General features: G+C 29.2%; 1 protein-coding gene across 2 annotated transcripts in view; it reads left to right on the top strand.

The window, feature by feature from the left end:
• Positions 1 to 19,197, top strand: part of LOC147071932 (b(0,+)-type amino acid transporter 1-like) — a 144,160-nt gene that overhangs the window by 54,952 nt on the left and 70,011 nt on the right. Inside the window, exon 1 of one of the 2 annotated variants that reach the window (XM_085946734.1) lies at positions 16,042 to 16,306. The exons of the other annotated variant lie outside the window; for it this stretch is intronic. Within the exon in view, the coding sequence (XP_085802860.1) occupies positions 16,153 to 16,306 (154 nt within the window). The 5' untranslated portion in view covers positions 16,042 to 16,152. Of the gene's footprint in view, positions 1 to 16,041; positions 16,307 to 19,197 lie in introns of those variants that run through there. 2 annotated transcript variants of the gene reach the window in all.

Raw genomic sequence — 19,197 nt, 5'->3', positions numbered from 1 at the left:
AATCGCTCTTAGACATATACATGTTCCAATGTAGTTCCGTATAGCGGAGGTACTCAGGCTACTGATGATTTTACATATTTTTTTTAAACTATACTTATTTTAATTAAATAAATATGAGTATACTCGCTACTGTAATGCAGCACTGTGAGAATATTGTCTAAATATAGTCATTTGGTGTTTTAACTGAGTACAGAAATGATGAGAAAAGATAACGAAATATATCTATGGTAAAGCAGCAGCATTGAACCTGATGCTTCAAGTTATCATTCATAAATCTGGTGTTATCACCAAAAAGTGTACGCACAAAAAATAATTTCCATGAGATTGAGATCTGAGTATCGTTGGAAAATACTGTATCAGTACACCGTTCAATCCAAACAATTTCATTTATCGTATTTTTCCTCACGCACGTTAAATAAAGTGCGTGAATTAATCGTGGGTACAATCGATATACCTACGCTATGTTGTATGCGATTTATTGTAGGAATTTATTAGTGTAAGTACTTTCTACTATATACAATTATTAACGAGTTTATAAAATGGCTGAGAAATATATGTTGTACATAGTTAGTAAGTGTGTGCATATTATTATTTGTTATTCACGATATCATTTTAGTTAGCACTTGTGACAGGTTTAGTTCCAAATAAATAAGATAGGTAACCATGTAAGTAAAAAGTCAACAATTTATAAATAACTAAAACAATACAGTTTAGTTACGTAGGAAAAATGATAAGGAAATGAAGCTACGTCACTGCCTGAAATTATTTTGTGTAAGTTGAGCAATGGCTAACAATATTTCTTGTAATAAAATGTTAATTCTTCGGGATGCGGCCAAGATTTAAGATATAATTCATAAAAAGATTTTTCGTGGTTATTTAACTGCTTAAAATTATTTTAAAACACTTAATTTTCAATAAAAAATATTTGGTAAAATATATCGTCACCTCAACACTACAACTAAATAACTCTGATTTGGTCATTGCTGGGAAAATGAAATTTAAACATTACTTTATAAGCAAAGCTAGGCTATTTATTATTTAAAATAAAAATGGAAAATTGTGCTTGTCTAATTGGGAACATTTAAATATTGTTCAATTATTCAAATATTGTAGATATTTAGATAGGAAACTTTGCTGGTTGCAATAACTTTTCATTATTATATTTTAAATTTTTGTAATCAATATGTAACTGTTTGTTTCTTTAATAAATACAAAAAAAAGTATATTATTTAATGCATTTCTGGTTTAAAATTTACCTATCTAATATTTTCAAACACACAATTAATAGAGTTCACAATAAGTTCAGATTTACCTAGTTTTATCATTTTGTAGATAAGGAAATGTAGAATAGCTACCTCAAAAATAGTGAAAATGAAGTTTTCTAGTTGTAATATTGAGGTGACGATATTATATAAGTAGGTAAGTATATTAAAAATTATTCATTGATTTGGAGGATTTTAAATTGACCATTTAGTGTGTGATGGACACGAATAAATTTAAAATTTATAATATGTTGAAAGTAATATGGAAACTTCTTATGATTTCCAACTATAATATATAATACGTAAAATCACAAAAATTCTTATTAAAATATTGAGGAAATATTTTTTTGGTAAACTGATGTACGTTTTATTAAATTTGTTGTGCTTGAATAAATAAGGGTGAAAGTTAACAAACGATTTTTTGTCTCATGATCTTAAGATTATTTTTAACGTCTATCACTACACAAGCATGCGATGAATTTTCTAAGCTTCCGTAATATTCCCCAAATATTTTAAAGGTCGTAAATTTGACCCTTGAAAATATCGATTTAAGATTAAATTTTATATCGGTCCACTCTGGATGCTGATCGAGATGGATGAATTCTCCAAAACGCTGCGACTTCGATAATATAATGTACGCCATGTTTTTAAAAAGCCATGTTCATGTAAAGCATTATCAGCATTGCTTCTGTAATCAAATGTGAATATTGACAGCATTCCGTAGAGATTTCTTAACAGTTTAATACGTAAAATGGTAACTATTCGTTTAAGGCTATATATACCTACTTCAGTTGTGGCATGGTCTAAAAAGATCGTGGCTAGGCGATGCGCGGATTGTGCAAATTACGCATGCCGAACGAAATATAGTTTGTCATAAAAATCCAACATGCGTCCATTTAATGTTATGTTTATTGTTATATTACTAATAATAATAGTATATTCATTGTCTTCATTTCATTTTCTTTTTTAAATACATACGTAAAGTTTTTAGTCATGTTAACACAATTTAAGAATATTTTCATCCGATGCCATAACAAAACAAATATGCGTGCGGACACCTTGACTGTCGGTCTCCGATTGGCGACTAGTGAGAAATTTCATTGCACCTACTGTTGAAAATTATTTGCCGATTCACTGAAGTACGCTCTTAATCTATTAGGCGAAATGTTCTGTATCCAAACACACAAAAACCAAAAACAGAGACACATAATGCAAGCTAAGCAACCTGTAATTCTGGCACTCTGAGAGTTTCCAGGAGTAATCTCCCATGACCGTGGTTGGCAATCACTGGAGTGTACGTGATTCATATTACGGCTTAATTTATTAAAGTGAGAGAAAGTCTTGCTAGAAGAATTATTCTCCTCCCAATATGAAGAGATGCGAGGTTATTCAATAAAGCTAGTAGACTTAGATAACAGAGCTTGAAGACAACACAACTGAGCCCGATTAAGGGTGAAAGGAACGTTTGTAGCAAAAACTGCAATTTAATACATTTTAATGAAAAATTACATTTTGAATAATCAATAACACATCTAAGAATATTAAAAAAAATATATTTATTTTTTAGTTAAAAAATAAATCTATAGACTAAAAAAACTATATTAAAAATGCATTTCTTAGAAGTTAGACTTTTATCAGCACCTATCTACGTGGTATTTTGTGAATATTTTTATCATTAATATAGTTTGATAATTCTTTAGAAGGTGACATAACAATTAAAAAAATAGTTTTAACGGATTTAATCGAATTTACATAAATAAAAAGGATTTAAATTTCTATTAAATCGATGTTCGAAAGTATACAGATAAATGCAACAATTTCAAAAATCGTTTGTCACCTTCTAAAACACTTGTTTATTTACCCTTGCTAATAAAAAAAATCTTACTAACTTTAAAACATTAATTGAAAAAATCTTTTTGATGTCTATATTATAAAAAATATTAATAAAGTTAATTTTGTGGTTTTCAAATACGTTCGCGAATGCATTACGGTCACCCCAAGGGAATGAGATTAAAAACCAGTGATATTTCTGATAGCTATCTGTTTTACTGTCGATAAAAGGAATGGTTTTCAAAAATTAGCTACAGGAAAAACGACTTGTACAATACTCGCAAAAAATGTGGCAATTCAAAAAATATTATTCAATTCTTACTGCATGTTTGAACAATATTTTCTGTCGTTTGATTAAGCTCTGTTTAGTATTATTATTATACTTTTTCTTAGTACATACATAATATAATTTAAATGCACGTCGAAAAACTACGTCACCACATTTTTCATTTCTATGTACAACTTATTATAAATCCATGACGCATTTTCTTTAAGTGGGCATTTAAAAACTCGACATCTTTATGTTTTGCATATGTACATTATATGTTAATATTTATAATAATTAGTTGAGATTACAATTAAACATCAATTTATTTGATATGTGTAAGTAGGTCAGACGGAGATTAAACGATACATAATTGATAGGTTAAAAAGCTATAAAATTAAATTTGAAAAATAAATAAAAAAGTTAATACTCGTCTTAGACAAATATTTCTTTTCATTGGCTCCATCTATGTAGGTAAGTACCTTTTTTGTAATTATTAATAAAATATTACAAGATAAAAAGAACTTTTTACATACAACGTTTTTAAATTTTTTGTTGAATTATTATGCTCAATATACTCAAACTTGTACTTGATATGAAGTAAATAAAAAACAAACAAACAAACAAACAAACAAATATAGAATACTGAAATGTCATTTTGACATTTAATTTTGATTTCCATAGTAACGCACGTATATATTAATAATTTAGTTGCTAGGACCACCCCCTTAGCAACCAATAATAGTCTTTTACTTTTTACGGATTTTTCTGAAATAACTTTCCATACAAAACAGAATTAACTGAAAATGAATCCAATTCTGCTTAAATATGGCTAAAAGTATTAAAACAATATATTCTATACATATGTGAACTGACAGCTGGCGGTTTTAAACTCTTTTTAGTAGCCGCCATCTTTGTGGCTTGGCTATGTTTTGTTATAGTTCCCACGTGAGGTACTGTTGTCTACGATCTTTGTGATTGTTCATCTAAATACCTGTCGTAATACCTGTAATTATGTACTTACATTTAGTATTGTCGATGGTCAGTATTCATGGGTATTGCTATAGTTAAATTATTTATATAATAATATTAATGATTAGGTTCCGATACGAATAGTCATTTTATGTCATAATTATAATTACATACATTCGTTAAAAAAACAGTTTCATTATTTGTCTTGGCAATGTCTACATTAAATTTTCTGATTGAGTAAATAATGATTTTCTTTTTTCAATTTCTATTGCTGAATTTTCATATATTATTCCGTATAATATACTTATTATACGGATTTCTTTAGAAGATTTTCTTTGATGCCGTTGAGTTTTTTTTGTTATTGTTCTCAATTTGAATAAGCAATGATATTATTTGAAAAATAAATATTTGCAAAAACGTAATCCTGTATTTATAATATACCTACTCACTTGACTAATTACATAATTCGCATTTCATGGAAATATAGAATGAAATGATAATAATAATATAATGTGCGTTAAAATATCAAAATGAAAAGCTTCTTGTACATTGAGTTACACAATGAATACAATATCGTTGACAGAATAAGCCATTTTAAGCGAACTACGCCTAATGAAATAATAATACAATTAATTAAAAAATAATTCTGACTCAAGGAGGGTTCAAAATTTATAATACTCCACGCATCGTTCTCGCTCAAGAATATTATTCGGTTCGCAGAATATTATACAGAATGTTTACGTTTTGGTATTATTAGTTGATTTGTGATTCACGGGTGCGGGAATGTTCCCCATACCGCAATACTAAAACATAACTGAAAATAGAGACATAATGTATTGATCGAATACCTACGTTAATTTTATTGAGATGTGGGTTTCGATACTATCGGAGTGGGCGAATAAAATTCAAGGGTAAGAATTTTACCATTTTCAATATAGCGGCAAAAGTTTGCAAATATTAAAATGGCCAATAAAATCCCACTATAAATAACTTATGCATGAAATTTCTATTATAGTAGCATTTAAAGCACACAATCACATTGTTGTTTATGGATGATTTAACCTCGACCTGTATTAAGTCACCTTTGGAAATAAGGCATTTTTATTCACGACGTTTTTCTTAGCTCGTATTCTTATTTGTCCGGTGGTTCTTTGTCCGGTACAAATCTTGCAATCGATTTTTAACTAACTTCCCGACTAGCTAGACATTTGAAACTTTTAGAATATATCAGAACACGATGCCAATGCATTTTTTTAATACCGTTAGCCATCTTTAAGTAGAATTGAATTCATTTTCAGTTAATTCTATTTTGTATGAAAAGTTATTTCGACACCATTATTGGTTGCTAGGGGTCTGGGGTCCTAGCAACTAAATTATAAATATACACGTGCGTTACTGTGGAAATCAATATGACATGTCAAAATGACATTTCAGTATTATTTCTATCAATTATATTTTTTTTGATCGTTTAAGCTAGTCAAGTCAAGTTTATATGATTCAACATAAAATTTAAAAACGTTGTATATATGTAAAAAGTTATTTTTATCTTGTAATTATTTCTCTATAAAGGGCTGACAAAAAATATTAATTCCACCATTCAAACTATAATAATACCTTCTCTTGTAAATGTATGGCAAGTAAATCATTACACATTTTAAATTAAAGCGGTAATAGCAGAAGTGGCGTAACCCACAAAAATGTCTAAACGAAGTCACCCATTGGAAGAGGTTCCCTATTACCTCCGGAACCTGTTCCAATGGTTAATTTATTCGATGCAATATCGATATAGTTTCACGTTGATCAAAAAATATGTGCCATCGAAGTAAATTAGCTTACGTATCATATTTCAAAATATTTGCGTTTATGACGTTAGTTTTTCCGTGCGGAGGTGAATAATTATCCAAATTAAAATAAATTAATTATCGAGAGTGATGTGTAAAGCATCTTCACGTAATACTCTGGGGTGAACGTGGATTAAAAATGATATTTGCGGAAATATGTTGAGTTCACACGAAAACACCAGTAATCATATTAGAGTATACTTTGACAACTCTTCTCCGTAATATATTGTACAAGTACAATTTGGAGATAGGTATTTAGTTTTCTAAGCTCTTCCATTTAATGAATCAAAGCTGTTGATATAATATCATGATCGAGGGCATGGTTTTATATACGTATTTATATACGTATTTATACGCCTACGATAGCCGAGCTTAGAATGACGTGGGTACCGGAATCGAATCCAGGGTCGTGCAAAAATTCACAATGTGTATTTGGCATGCCCTTCACAAGGGGTGCTGACAGGGATCTAGCATGTGGCCGATCGACCAGCCAAGTGAGATAAACACACGTCACAAAATTGCACTCATAGTCAAAAAAACGACACTCAAAATCACTTTAAGCATACTAAAATTCAAAAACATGTGGTTGTGCGATGCAATTTTTGATTATTGTTTGTCGATATTCGACAACTCCATAATTTAAGTGGGTGAAATAAAATTAGATATAAAATAAGAGAAATAAAATAAAATAGAAGAAATCGATAAAAATATCCTTAATATTACCTCGAATACCATTTGGAATATGCAAATGTAGATCGTCACACTGCCTTTAACCTTAGTAATAGGTGAGGGGGGGGGGTCACCAAAGATCCTAGTCTGGGGGCCCGCTTCATGATATGAGGGCCATGGTTTTTAGACTCAGAGTACTGACATAATAGATTGAGCAAGTGACTAACATCCAATTATTTTAAAAAAAATATCCGTTATGCACTTATAATAACCTAAATTAACCAACGATTACAGATAATACAAACTGACTTTGTATATTATTTGGTTAATGATTTTTACATAATATTTTATTATTAAAAACCTACGTGCGAATCTTAAACGCAGAATGACTTAAAATGCTTAAATCATTACTTTTAGTCACATATTTTTCAATTTTACGTTCATATAATTTTAGAATTAATTTTCAACAAAATTCTAAGTAGATAGCAAATGTCACAGAAAAATTATCGTATCTGAGTTCTCATTCTAATGGCGTAATAAATGTCCATAAGCAATTTCCAACTAGGATTCCACGAATCCCTGCGGTTCTGCGAGCCATTTCAGAGGTGCCGCTAGAATTCACAAGAGCTTATGAAAAAATTTAAGCATTTTTAGTAAAAGAATAAACATTGTCAATCAATGAAGCATTGTGAAAATATGGTTTATTTTTTATTTTATATCTCGTATCTAGCAGGAGTTTGACTTTGTGGAATTTTTGTAGGAACAAGATATTCAGGAATAAGCGAGGAATTGAATCAGTAATGAGTATTGCCGCCTACTATGCTCTGTTTTCTCATGTCTACCAAAGCGTTTAAAACTTGCACGAAAATACTACAGTTACAGTATTGATTTATTACTATATTTTCATATTTAATGTTAAGTGTATTTTATTGGCCCGTCTTTAGTTTTGGACAATGTAATAAATAAATAACTCGTGTAATTATTGTCGATGGATATCCGAAATGTAAGCATTACATATTTTCAAAAGTATTACCTAGTTAAGTATTATTTATATACGAACCCTATTGGCGATATTATTTATATACCCCTCTATGTTTCTCTATACTATGTGTCCGCCAAATAGGGGTTCTTGAAGATCTAACATCATACTTTAAGGATTGTGTTAAACAAACATGGTTATGAAACACTGGCCTATATAGTACCTATATACTCACACAGTGAAGTTATACCATGATTTAGTTTGCAAAAGATTTAAATGTAGAACGTAGGGAAAAAATAAAATTAATGAAAAAACGAAAGAAGAACAATGAATGTAAAGTTGGTACCTAGATGTTTTTAGCTTAATTTTCACAAAATAATTATATTGTGTACCTATCACTTTCAAGTAAAAATCTTTCACTAAAAGATCTCGTTGCGAAAACAGCGCTATTTTATGATTTTACCAGGTTTGTACCTACCTAGGTAAGGTACCTCTCCATTATCAAGGCGATATGCCCCAAACACCATCACAAGCCTTGATAGTTTATACGTACAATATAACATTATGCATTATGTCTACAATGTGAGTAACTAAGTAAGTATGGCGTAACAATCATCCAATTGTCTGGATTTGCAACTAGATACGACGCAAGTACTTACATCTCGGCAAGGCTAACCTACATATTTCCTAGTTTACGACTGAAATACGAGAAGATTAGCCTGGCTTATTTATAGAATTATATCCATAGTTAGTTGTCTATGTATATTGTCATATACAATTGTTGACTATATCAACTGATAAACGTAGATAATATTCATAATGAAGGCAGTGTCAATATCACCGGAAAATTAATACTAGGTAGGCTTTCACAGATCCGCGTTAGAGGTGATAAGGGAAATAAACAGATATTACGATGTTATTTTGTGGACTATGCGGAATTTTGTGTGGGTATATAGAAGGATTTTATACAATCTGGTAAACGACTATAAAATTGATATTTTAATTTAAATAATACATTTTAACATAAAATAGACATTACTAATTATTTATTCAAACACGACATTCAGATATTTTTATAAAGTAACAAGTTACCTAAAAAATAAAACAGAAGAAACGTGGTACAAACATACAGTGAGCAATTAGAAAACAGAGAAAATAATGAAGAGTATATCATCAAGTGAGCTAAAGAGACCCAGATTATATTATTAATCTAATATATAAAAAAATAATATTTGTTTGTTTGTTTGTTCGTATTGTATGCGCTGCCATACCGTTCATCCGATTGCGGTAAAACATTGTCAACTTATTGCTTGCACTTGCGTGAAGGTTACAGGCTATATCTTATATTAAAAATGAATGTCTGTCTGTCTGTCTGTCTGTCCCGTATGCGTTCCTATACCATTCATCCGATTGCGATGAAACTTCGGTGAGTTGTTGTGTGCACACCCGCGAAGGTTTCTGAATCAGAAAAACCATCTTCTCTTCTTCTTCATTCTATTTTCTTTTATTCGTATGGTTTCTATACCATTCATCCGATTGCGATGAAACTTTTGTCAGTTGTTGTGCGCACATCCGCAAAGGTTTCTAAATTGGTATTATATAAAATACAAAGTTTGTTGTTTGTTTGTTCCTCCCAATTTTGAATTTTTTACTACCTACACATTACTATTAATAACGTTTGCATATTTTGGATTCGATTTTAATTTAGTGTTCTTTTGTTTGACCTTTTCTCTTATTAGAATTATTTTCATATTGCCATATTGTATTACACTGATATTTTAATATTAAAAAAATTAATCACTTATTATTATTTTTTAAATATCTAAGATAAATGTATCCACGAAGCGACCCTGTGCGAAGCCGGGTACTTCAGCTAGTCCATTATAAAAAAAACCTTAATTTAAATTCACCTTCACGTACATAAGTGAAATATGTATATCAATATTCGAAACAATTTGGTTATTATTGTCCTCTCAGTTGTTATCACCAATATCAGGTTATCAGACACACAATGGGATCAATACCATCAGATAGGCAGAGTACTCATATAGTAAGTAAGTAGGTACACCTACGTCGAAAAAGTGCTCAGAAAAACCTCTTTAGGTTAGACATAATTGTATTCACAGTGTCCACCACGCATGAATACCATACTGAATTCTTCCGTGTTTCGACGTACAGTTATACGCAATTAAAGTGTATATTAATACAGCATATTGTATAATTAAAGGATTACTTATATTTTATATTATTACTTACTTAAATATTGTAGATATTTCATCTAATTGAAACCAAATCAATGGAATATTATCAAATTATACTGGAATAAAAGAAGTGAAAATTTGACAATAGGTAATGATAATTAATAAGACAATATTTATTCAAAATGAGTTGTAATTATATTATTATAATTAAATTGTAGGATTTCATCAAACATGTTTCACAAATTTAATTTGAAACGTAGATTTAATCAATTAATTAATTAAGTATTCATTTATGTTTTTTAATATATTGTGTTATTTAATTGAAAGCATTACTTATAACAGCTTAAATACAATAATATTATAATTTTATCGGAATCTAGTTTCACGAGTTGTTATAGTGACGTATTTTTGTAATCAAATTGTTAAAACGTGCCATGAGTTTCAAATAATTACAATATGCCTTGAGTTGGTCACCGGGATTTACAATTCCGGGATTTCTGAAATCCAGGGATTAAAAATATCGGATAGCCGTAAGATCTGGATTAATTTTTATTGATACGATGAAATTAGTGTAATTTAAAGAAAGTTTTTAGTACTTACATATAAAAACTTGATAATATTGATATATCACTTTCACTAAACTTGTATTACGGGATCGAATAAAATAGTCTACATAGAATACCTACCTACTCCATAATATGAATAAAATTTAGTTAAAATAACTGATAATACTGACTATTTATATCGGGCAATGGGTAGCCATATAAAGCAAATTCTATCGGATAACAAATATTATGTTGGTGTTATTGACCGTCTTAAATATTAAATTCACCTCTACCTACTAACTGCTTAGTTAGCGTTTTGGGTTTCCCAAAAAAGAATTTTATGAACATGCTCCATCAATATTCATAAAACCTTATAATACGTATTATGATATTGGAGCAATTTAGAATATAATATAGGTAACTACACATATTATATTTGTCAGTGGTGCGATAATTTGAATGTACATGCTATCATAACTTCATACTAAGTACATTTTTTAATAATCCTTGTTCATGTTTATCAATGTTAACATTCGATATTTAAACAAATAATCACAGAGATAATGTTTTGCACCCCTAAATTACGACACACGCTTAGTGGAAAAATCTCTGGTATGGGATTTTCCTGGCAGCGGGTGTCGGGGAAATTCGCCAGGCGTCGGGTCACGTCGGGTGAAGTTCGGATTTTCCGCGAGAATTCCCGACGCTGAATTTGCGGGCGGGAGATTCGTGTGCGGCGCCCATCATCACAGAGCGAAATGCTCTGTAACTGTGCGCTATGCTATTCCCGTATGCGGCCCGCCAAAAAATATCCGAGCGCGCGCCAAAAATACCCCTCCGCTGTGAAACATGCACACGGCCAGTGTGCCGAAAGCCGGCGGGCCAAAAAGACTTGCTTTTCCGACAAATAACTCGAGAACCGCGTGCGAAATTTGTGTAAATAAGTACCTACGTGGAAAATAGTAAATTTAATGTTTGTCTGCTAATGAGCTGTATTCCATTTTCAAACGTCAATGTGTCAATCAATGTTAATCTACAATTCGGCGGGAAATATTTGATATAATCACACGAATAAAATTAATTTGCCCTTCATTTCGACAAGTTCAGCTACAATACAGAAATTAATATAACTTTCACAAAATGAATATACTTAACTATTAATGATTATCGTTAATAATTTAAATATAATATTCTCTTTTATAATAATGTAAACGCGACCAGGATTCAGATAATTGTGATATTGTATTTTATAGAACTCAAAATATATTGTTAATTATGTAGAATACAAAGTCATATTATTAGATAATAATTATAATGAATGAAAAATGTAGGTGTATTGTTATGTCAGAAATTTCCTCAATAAGTTATTTATTATATTGTATTTTTCACGCTATTACATTAGAATACATTTATGAGTGGGACAATAGTATACCTAGTATTTATTGTAAATACGTAAACTAATAATATAAAAATAATTATTAGTAAAATAAATTGTTGACAAATATTTTTCTCGATGTCAAAAACTAAAAATTATTTCATGGACGTGACAATAGTAAACATTCATTTATACCTGTGCTATATTCGTATTTAGAACTTTGAGTAATCAAATTGTAGATACTTTATGTCGATAGATATTATAAATGTTATGAATTCACGTTTTGATTGTTTTTCGTGGTTTATTTGGCTAGCTATACATGAAATCTTCAGTCAGTAATTCTATTTTTGAGTGGTCGTTTTAGCAAACGAAATAACGTATTAGGTTTCATCATGCGGAGAAAATAACAATATCCATCGTTTTTTTTTAAATTTAAACAATAATGAACTGCATTTGAAATCGATTAAAAGATAAAATTTTTGTTTAATCTCTTATTTATTATAAAATTAAAGATATAACAATCTGTAAACTTTTGAAATTTAGGTGAAGGATATTATTGTAAAAACTTTATAAAATTTAAAATAACAAATAAAATAAAAACGCGAATATTTCGGTTTATGGATGATTTTACTATGAAATTATCACCAATCACTTACATAACATACCGTAGTTTTTCTTGTAAACACTCTATTTCAGTCACATAGCAGAATGTTTATTTACATTCTCAAAATTGATAAACATTTATAATGGTTATCTCAAGAATTACTTCATAATTTATAAATAAAATTAATAAATTAGCTATATAAAAGTAAACTTCGGCTCTGTTAGCAGTTAAGTAAAATGGCACGTGTTAATGGATGAATAAATTATTTATTTGAACTTTTTAATCTTCTGTTATGATAATTTACTGGCGGTTAAACGTGCATTGATATAATATTATGAGTGTTACATGAGAGGGGAGTAAAGTTGGCATTCTGAAATCAGATAATTAGGCATGATAAATGAAAGAATATTTTTAAAATATGCCAACTATACATAATCATGTAAACAACGTAATATCAACACAGGAATGCAAAAAAACTGATCGAAAAAAATTGCACAAAAATTATCTTGACTGGGTATGGCGAGTGTTGACTAAAACATCCTGTTTTACTCAAAGTAAATTTCTAAAGATGACAGGTGATGAATTTTATCGTCGCTTTTAATCAAAATAAAAATAATACTCGGTATGAAAAGAAAACGGTGTATAACACAATCAAAAATATTGTAAGATGTGAATTGTGTCATTTTTATCATATAGTTGGTTAACTAGAATAATAATTTTGTAGATGACCTAATGAAACGTAGCAATAATTGAAAAAAAAATATGAAAATCCCAAAACAAACTAGATAGATATTGTTAAACAAGTTAGTGATTTTTTTTTGTTTTTGTTTGTCCTAGTAGTAGGTATTAACAAAAATAATTCCTGTCAATATATATAAATAACAAATCAACATTATATACCTTCTACACTATTATGTTATATCATAAGTGTGATATAATATTATAACATAATGATTATTATTAATTGCTAGATTCACAGAGTTTGAAAAAGACTTTATTTAAATGAAAACATAATCGAGGAGCAAACATTCAAAACGTGATTTGTCACACAGATGTTGAGCTGAGATAATCAAGAAAAACATATTGTACTCAAAATGGTTTTTTTATTATAAAACTATTTAAGGAAAGAATTTTAAGCCTGGTATTTTGTATAATCCAAAATTCGCGGAAGTGGTTCATTTTTTTGATTTGAAATTTGGACAAAACACGATTTGCATGAAACTTGTGGGCAAAACACTATTTGAATGAAAATCAAGGCATTATATTTTTTTATAGGATAAAAGGTTCTTTGAACACTGATTCTGGTTTCCTTTCATAGATTTAAATATGGACTATCAGAATTGACAATAAACGGCATTTTTCAAAATGTGTGACAAATCACGTTTTGAATGTTTGCTCCTCAATCATAACTTTATACAACAAAATAGAACAAAAAAACCGATTTGATAAGAGTTTTACACTGAACTAAAAACATAAAATATATACGGATAATAAAATTATTATATCCATTTACACAAATAGGATTTATTGGGAAAGGTTCTAACGTTGGGGGTTAGGTATAAGTATTTAATGTTATTTTATTGGTATATTGGTATAATAAACTATTATTATTATACTGACTGAGAGTTTAATACATATAAACTTGTATTATACTAAGGAAAAATTGTCAGCCTAATAACATATAATAATAATTATGTCATAATTTATAATAGCATAAATTTATTTAATTGGTTATTGAGTTCAATCTATGTTGTCAACTCTGTGTTCATACAACGGAAATAAATGGCAACCATTTAATATGTATTGCTTTTCTAGGATTTATTTAGTCAGCGAGTTAAGCTACGTTGCCGGTTGTATGATGTTGTCAACTCGAGTCAGGTTATAACTTAAGGATTTAAAATTACAACGTACTAACAAAACTGCGTTAAAGAAATATATGACTGATGATAATAAATATCTGTAAATAATAATAAATGTAATATAAATGTTAATCCCCAGGATAGAACGTAAAATAATGTAATACTCTTCAATGTAGTAGACCTTTAAATAATTTATCAGGATAACTCTCCTTACATTATAATATAACATAAAGGTCGCCAATTATAACCAGACACCGATGTGTCAACATAATCCTATTAATTATATTCTTAAAAATATTAATTATCTAACGAGGAAAAATCATAACGATTCATTTATTTATTATAATAATAATTCTGTAATTTAATCATAGACATTTTCATTAAAAACATGTAAAATAAATTAATTACAATAGCATGGCTTAGCTATCTTTTTGACATTAAGTAGTATAAAAAGTAATTTATTAATTTGATAAAAAGTCGTAACTAAGCAAATGGGCCCCCATATGGTATTGGTTAATTTCCATAAAAAATGAACCATCTCACATTTTCCTTTTGAATAACTCACACAAGTAAGATTTATAATTTAATAATAAATGTAATATTTTTTTATAAATTCATATAATCTTCATATACATATTATAAGTAATAGCTCTGTTAGTTTTGTTTACAATTTCTTTAAAATATTGGAAGACACAAGCATATAAAAATAGCATCAAACATAATGGCGAAGTGAAAATTTTCTTCAAAATATTATATTTTGTGGGTGTATAAAAATATTGCAATTTTACGTTAGAGACCATTAATATTTCGCGTAGGTATGCACATAGAATTTGTTTACGACTCACAAAAAAATAACATTATTTGCGACAGTCGAACACATACTTTTTTCAGATTAAAATAGATTTCAATTGAAATACTGTGCTACAGATTTGAATCGTATTCACGTAGTTTAATTTTGTTCGTAATCTATCCATCTAGATACAATATAAATCGTTAAATCCAAAGAGAAATTACTTTTAAATATGAACAGTTCCTTTGCGGTATTGAAATAAACGCATCAGCAATAATTATTGATACTTCGATATGTGTATTCTATAAATCTAACTGTGTATGTCAAAAATTAATTTATTTAATATGGAAAACTTTTTTCACAGGCTTATATAATATCAGTGTATTTTCTGGTTAAAACCTAGTCATATAAAAACGCAGTTTGTAAAATTTACTAATGACGTTGAATCATAGATAATGCGCTAACTTATACATCTGCTAAAATAGCGTGTCTGTTTATGCAAATATAAGATATTTTCAAAGTCAAGATAAGTGAATAGAAGGCACATGATGCTTCGTTGGTGACATTTCGGCGTAGACTGGAAAAGTGAGAATATCTACATAGCCGCTAGTGACATGTGTTTTGTCAATTAAATAAAAATTGTAATAACGTAATGAATAAAAAAACTATTATTTCAACATAAACTTGAATAAGTGTTTTATGAGTAGCTTTTACACGTATTTTTAAGATTAATAAATGGTTGTAATGAAGTGATATCTAGTGAAGCTTGCTCAAAATTATTATGTTTAAATAAAATGAACATGTGTGAATAGTGATATATTATATTATAATATATTATATACTTATAAAGAGCCAAAGTGTCAGCCTCTGTGTTTGGTCGGGTATAAGTAATAAGCCGGCTGAAAGAGCCGGAGACAATCTATAGGCAAGCGTGAGTTTTGACGTCTGCTAGCACATGAGATGCGCGAAGAGGTTGGGCGGACGCATTCCGCGCTTCCGGAAGCGACGGATCACTCGCAGTTCGAACTTCAGAACGGAAATGGAAAAGTGCGCAATGGAAACGGCAATGCTGACGTCGACTGCGAGTACGGAGGAACCAGTTTTTTCCCAACAGGTTCGGATAAACTTCTTAAATTCCACTTTACAAACTTACTAACTTTCGTAATAATTATTGAGGAGATTTGGGTTGAGTGAATACATACTGTGGACCAGTGTCCAAAGTTGAGTACTTATATCAAATTCAAAATTAAATAACATGCGATCGTTAATTCTACATAACTCTTTTTACTATTCTGTAAATGAAATTTTATTCTGAAATGATTTCCTATTACTGGTGCAATAAGAAACATTACTATTTATTATATGTTTAGTAATGTTTGTAGTGTTTAAAGGTCAGGACAAATTAAAATTAGTTAGTTTGGTATCAAATTATGATATAATATGTTTATATTCATTACTCCATGGAGTGTAATACAATGTCAGGAATAAAATGCTTATAACTTTTCATACAAAGCAGTTGAGTACTGGATTTTATTCCATACATAAATAAAATACTTATATATATTGTAGCGGGAAAACTTCTTCTAACTAAATTTAAAGTAATGTGGTACTCATTTGATTCCCAGTACTGAATTTGAATGATTTAATAAAACTGATAAGATAATGATTAATTTGGCGCTTGGTGTGCAAAATGTCGAATTAGCGTTTGTACAATGACACGTTTTTTTAATCAGATAGTTGAATCAACCATTTTATGTTGAGTTTGTTTAAGTAACACACTAGGTAAATTAAAGAAATAGGTTCATCATTGCTTAATTGAAAATTAGTGATCGTTTTTTAAAAAGGCAATTGAAAAAAACCATCCGGACTAAAACAGTAGTAATAATCTAATAAACTGCTGAAAACATTTTTCTTTTCAAAATAATTTTCTATTAAATATAATGTTTTTTTAAGAAATTCCAACTAATAATTTGCAATTTATTTCATTAGTTTCAAAACTGTGCCTGTTATGTATTTTAGTTTAGTTGGCTTTTTTTTCTCGCGGAAACGAATTTTAAGTTTTATTACGTTTGTATTTAGACATTTTTAGTTGGAAATATTATGTTAATAATTATATATCACATTGGATTAGCTAAACATTGGAGTATTTAACCATTTGAAGCGTATTGAAAAATATAACTTCCTACAAAACGTTATCATACAGTGGAAAACTTCAGGCAAAATCAAATATTATGGCTTAAGGCTTGATTTAATATAAGCAATACAATCTTCAATGTTATAGTCAGCTGTCTCAAAAGCCAATATCGCTTTAATGATTGCCAACTTTCGTACAGAAGACGACATTTGAAAAAGGAGAAGTGTCATTTTTTTAATATAGCCAGCATTTACATTAATTATTCAATTGTAATTTTTCATGTGCACCCTACTCTAGTTGACTGATGCTGATTTCTCAAAAAAATATAGTATTTCTAATAAATAAAAAATGCTTGAAAAGGTCAAGAATCGAATATAATACGATTTAAAAATTAATAATATTTACAAACAAAGGGCAAAGAGAACATTTAGGTCAATTCTACACCAAGTTTCTACTCACAAGTAGGTACCTACTGTAAGATTTGTGTATTTCTTAAATTAAAACTATTGTGACTAAATAAAACATGTTTAAGTTGGTAGATTATTTTAATTTCGATATCGATATTACAAGGCGTATAGTATCAAACAAATGTGTTGCAATATTGTAAAAGTAAAAGTAATAAAAATCACCTTTTTAAAAATGAAAATAAAAATCGTTTTGGGATATCTTTGAATAGCGATTGACTCTCGTCTGTAATTTTCTGAATGGTTATGTCTGGGACTCAGACACTCGGTCAGAACTAAATGCCGTCTGTTTAGCTTAATTTCTGATGGAATTTGTTTTGCTCCTTACAATCGTATGCTGAGTTTCGTGAACATAGCCTTACGATGGGTACTTTACCATACATGTAGGAACCACAGAGCCTCTTGTTGATCCTAAGACGAAGATGCTAAATTGGAAATAGCTTGGCTATATACAATGGTATGGTCTCGAACGACTGGCGAGCAATAGGTATAGGTACTTGGAAGCACCGCGTGGTATCTTATATATTCCACCCAAAGATCAGACATTTCAAAAGAAGCAAAACGAAGAAATGTATAACAATATCAAATTATTGCGAACCGTGAAATAATAATGTCAGGTATATAAAATATTTAATATTTAAAACGGAAATATTCTCAGATAACTGTTTGTCATAGATGTCAACAAGAAATCGTATTGCTTATTCATTATGAGTAATACATTAATAATAACGACATCAGAAATTAGAAATAGATCGGTTCCTTTCTTATATAATATGATTTATCTGAGTAGTTAGGTACTTAATTATTTTGAATAATTTAATCTTAAACTATTAGGAATAATATCTTTCCAAGGATTTTATGTAAATAATATATCTATATTCAGTCTCTATAAGTGTTATAAACATAAAATAAATGTTAAAAATCACTATTTAGTAATATCATTGCTTAAAATAATTATATTATTATTGTACATCCAAATGTTAAAAAAACCATTCATTAAGGATTATTCTCAATCCAAAGATCCGGAGATTAGACAAAAACAAATGAAATTTCACCTACACATTTTAATGTGTCTAGTCCGACATGTTATAATTTTACGAGTAATATCAACAAAAAAAACACACTAGAAATCTAATATTTGGTTACTTAATTATTGATCATTTAGTAAATTTCACACGTAATTTTATAATTTTGTATAATAATAATTTATTGTTATACTAGATACAAAACTAGATAATTATTATGTATGAAATTTTTCTGATTTTGTCTTTATTAATTCATACGTAATGATTTTATTAGTTTATAAAATCTATATCCAAACGGCTAATGCCATCGCTGTTTTTGGTACTTTTGAGGTATCCATTCTCTATACCTACTAGGGCAGGGGTGGCGAACCTATGGCACGCG

The sequence above is a fragment of the Rhyacophila brunnea genome, unplaced genomic scaffold (assembly GCF_057557595.1).
Source record: "Rhyacophila brunnea isolate RB1 unplaced genomic scaffold, BYU_Rbru_1.0 scaffold_2, whole genome shotgun sequence".
In the NCBI taxonomy this organism is placed as follows: domain Eukaryota; kingdom Metazoa; phylum Arthropoda; class Insecta; order Trichoptera; family Rhyacophilidae; genus Rhyacophila; species Rhyacophila brunnea.
The sequence above is the reverse complement of the archived record's forward strand: the minus strand, read 5'-3'. Positions and strand labels throughout refer to the sequence as shown.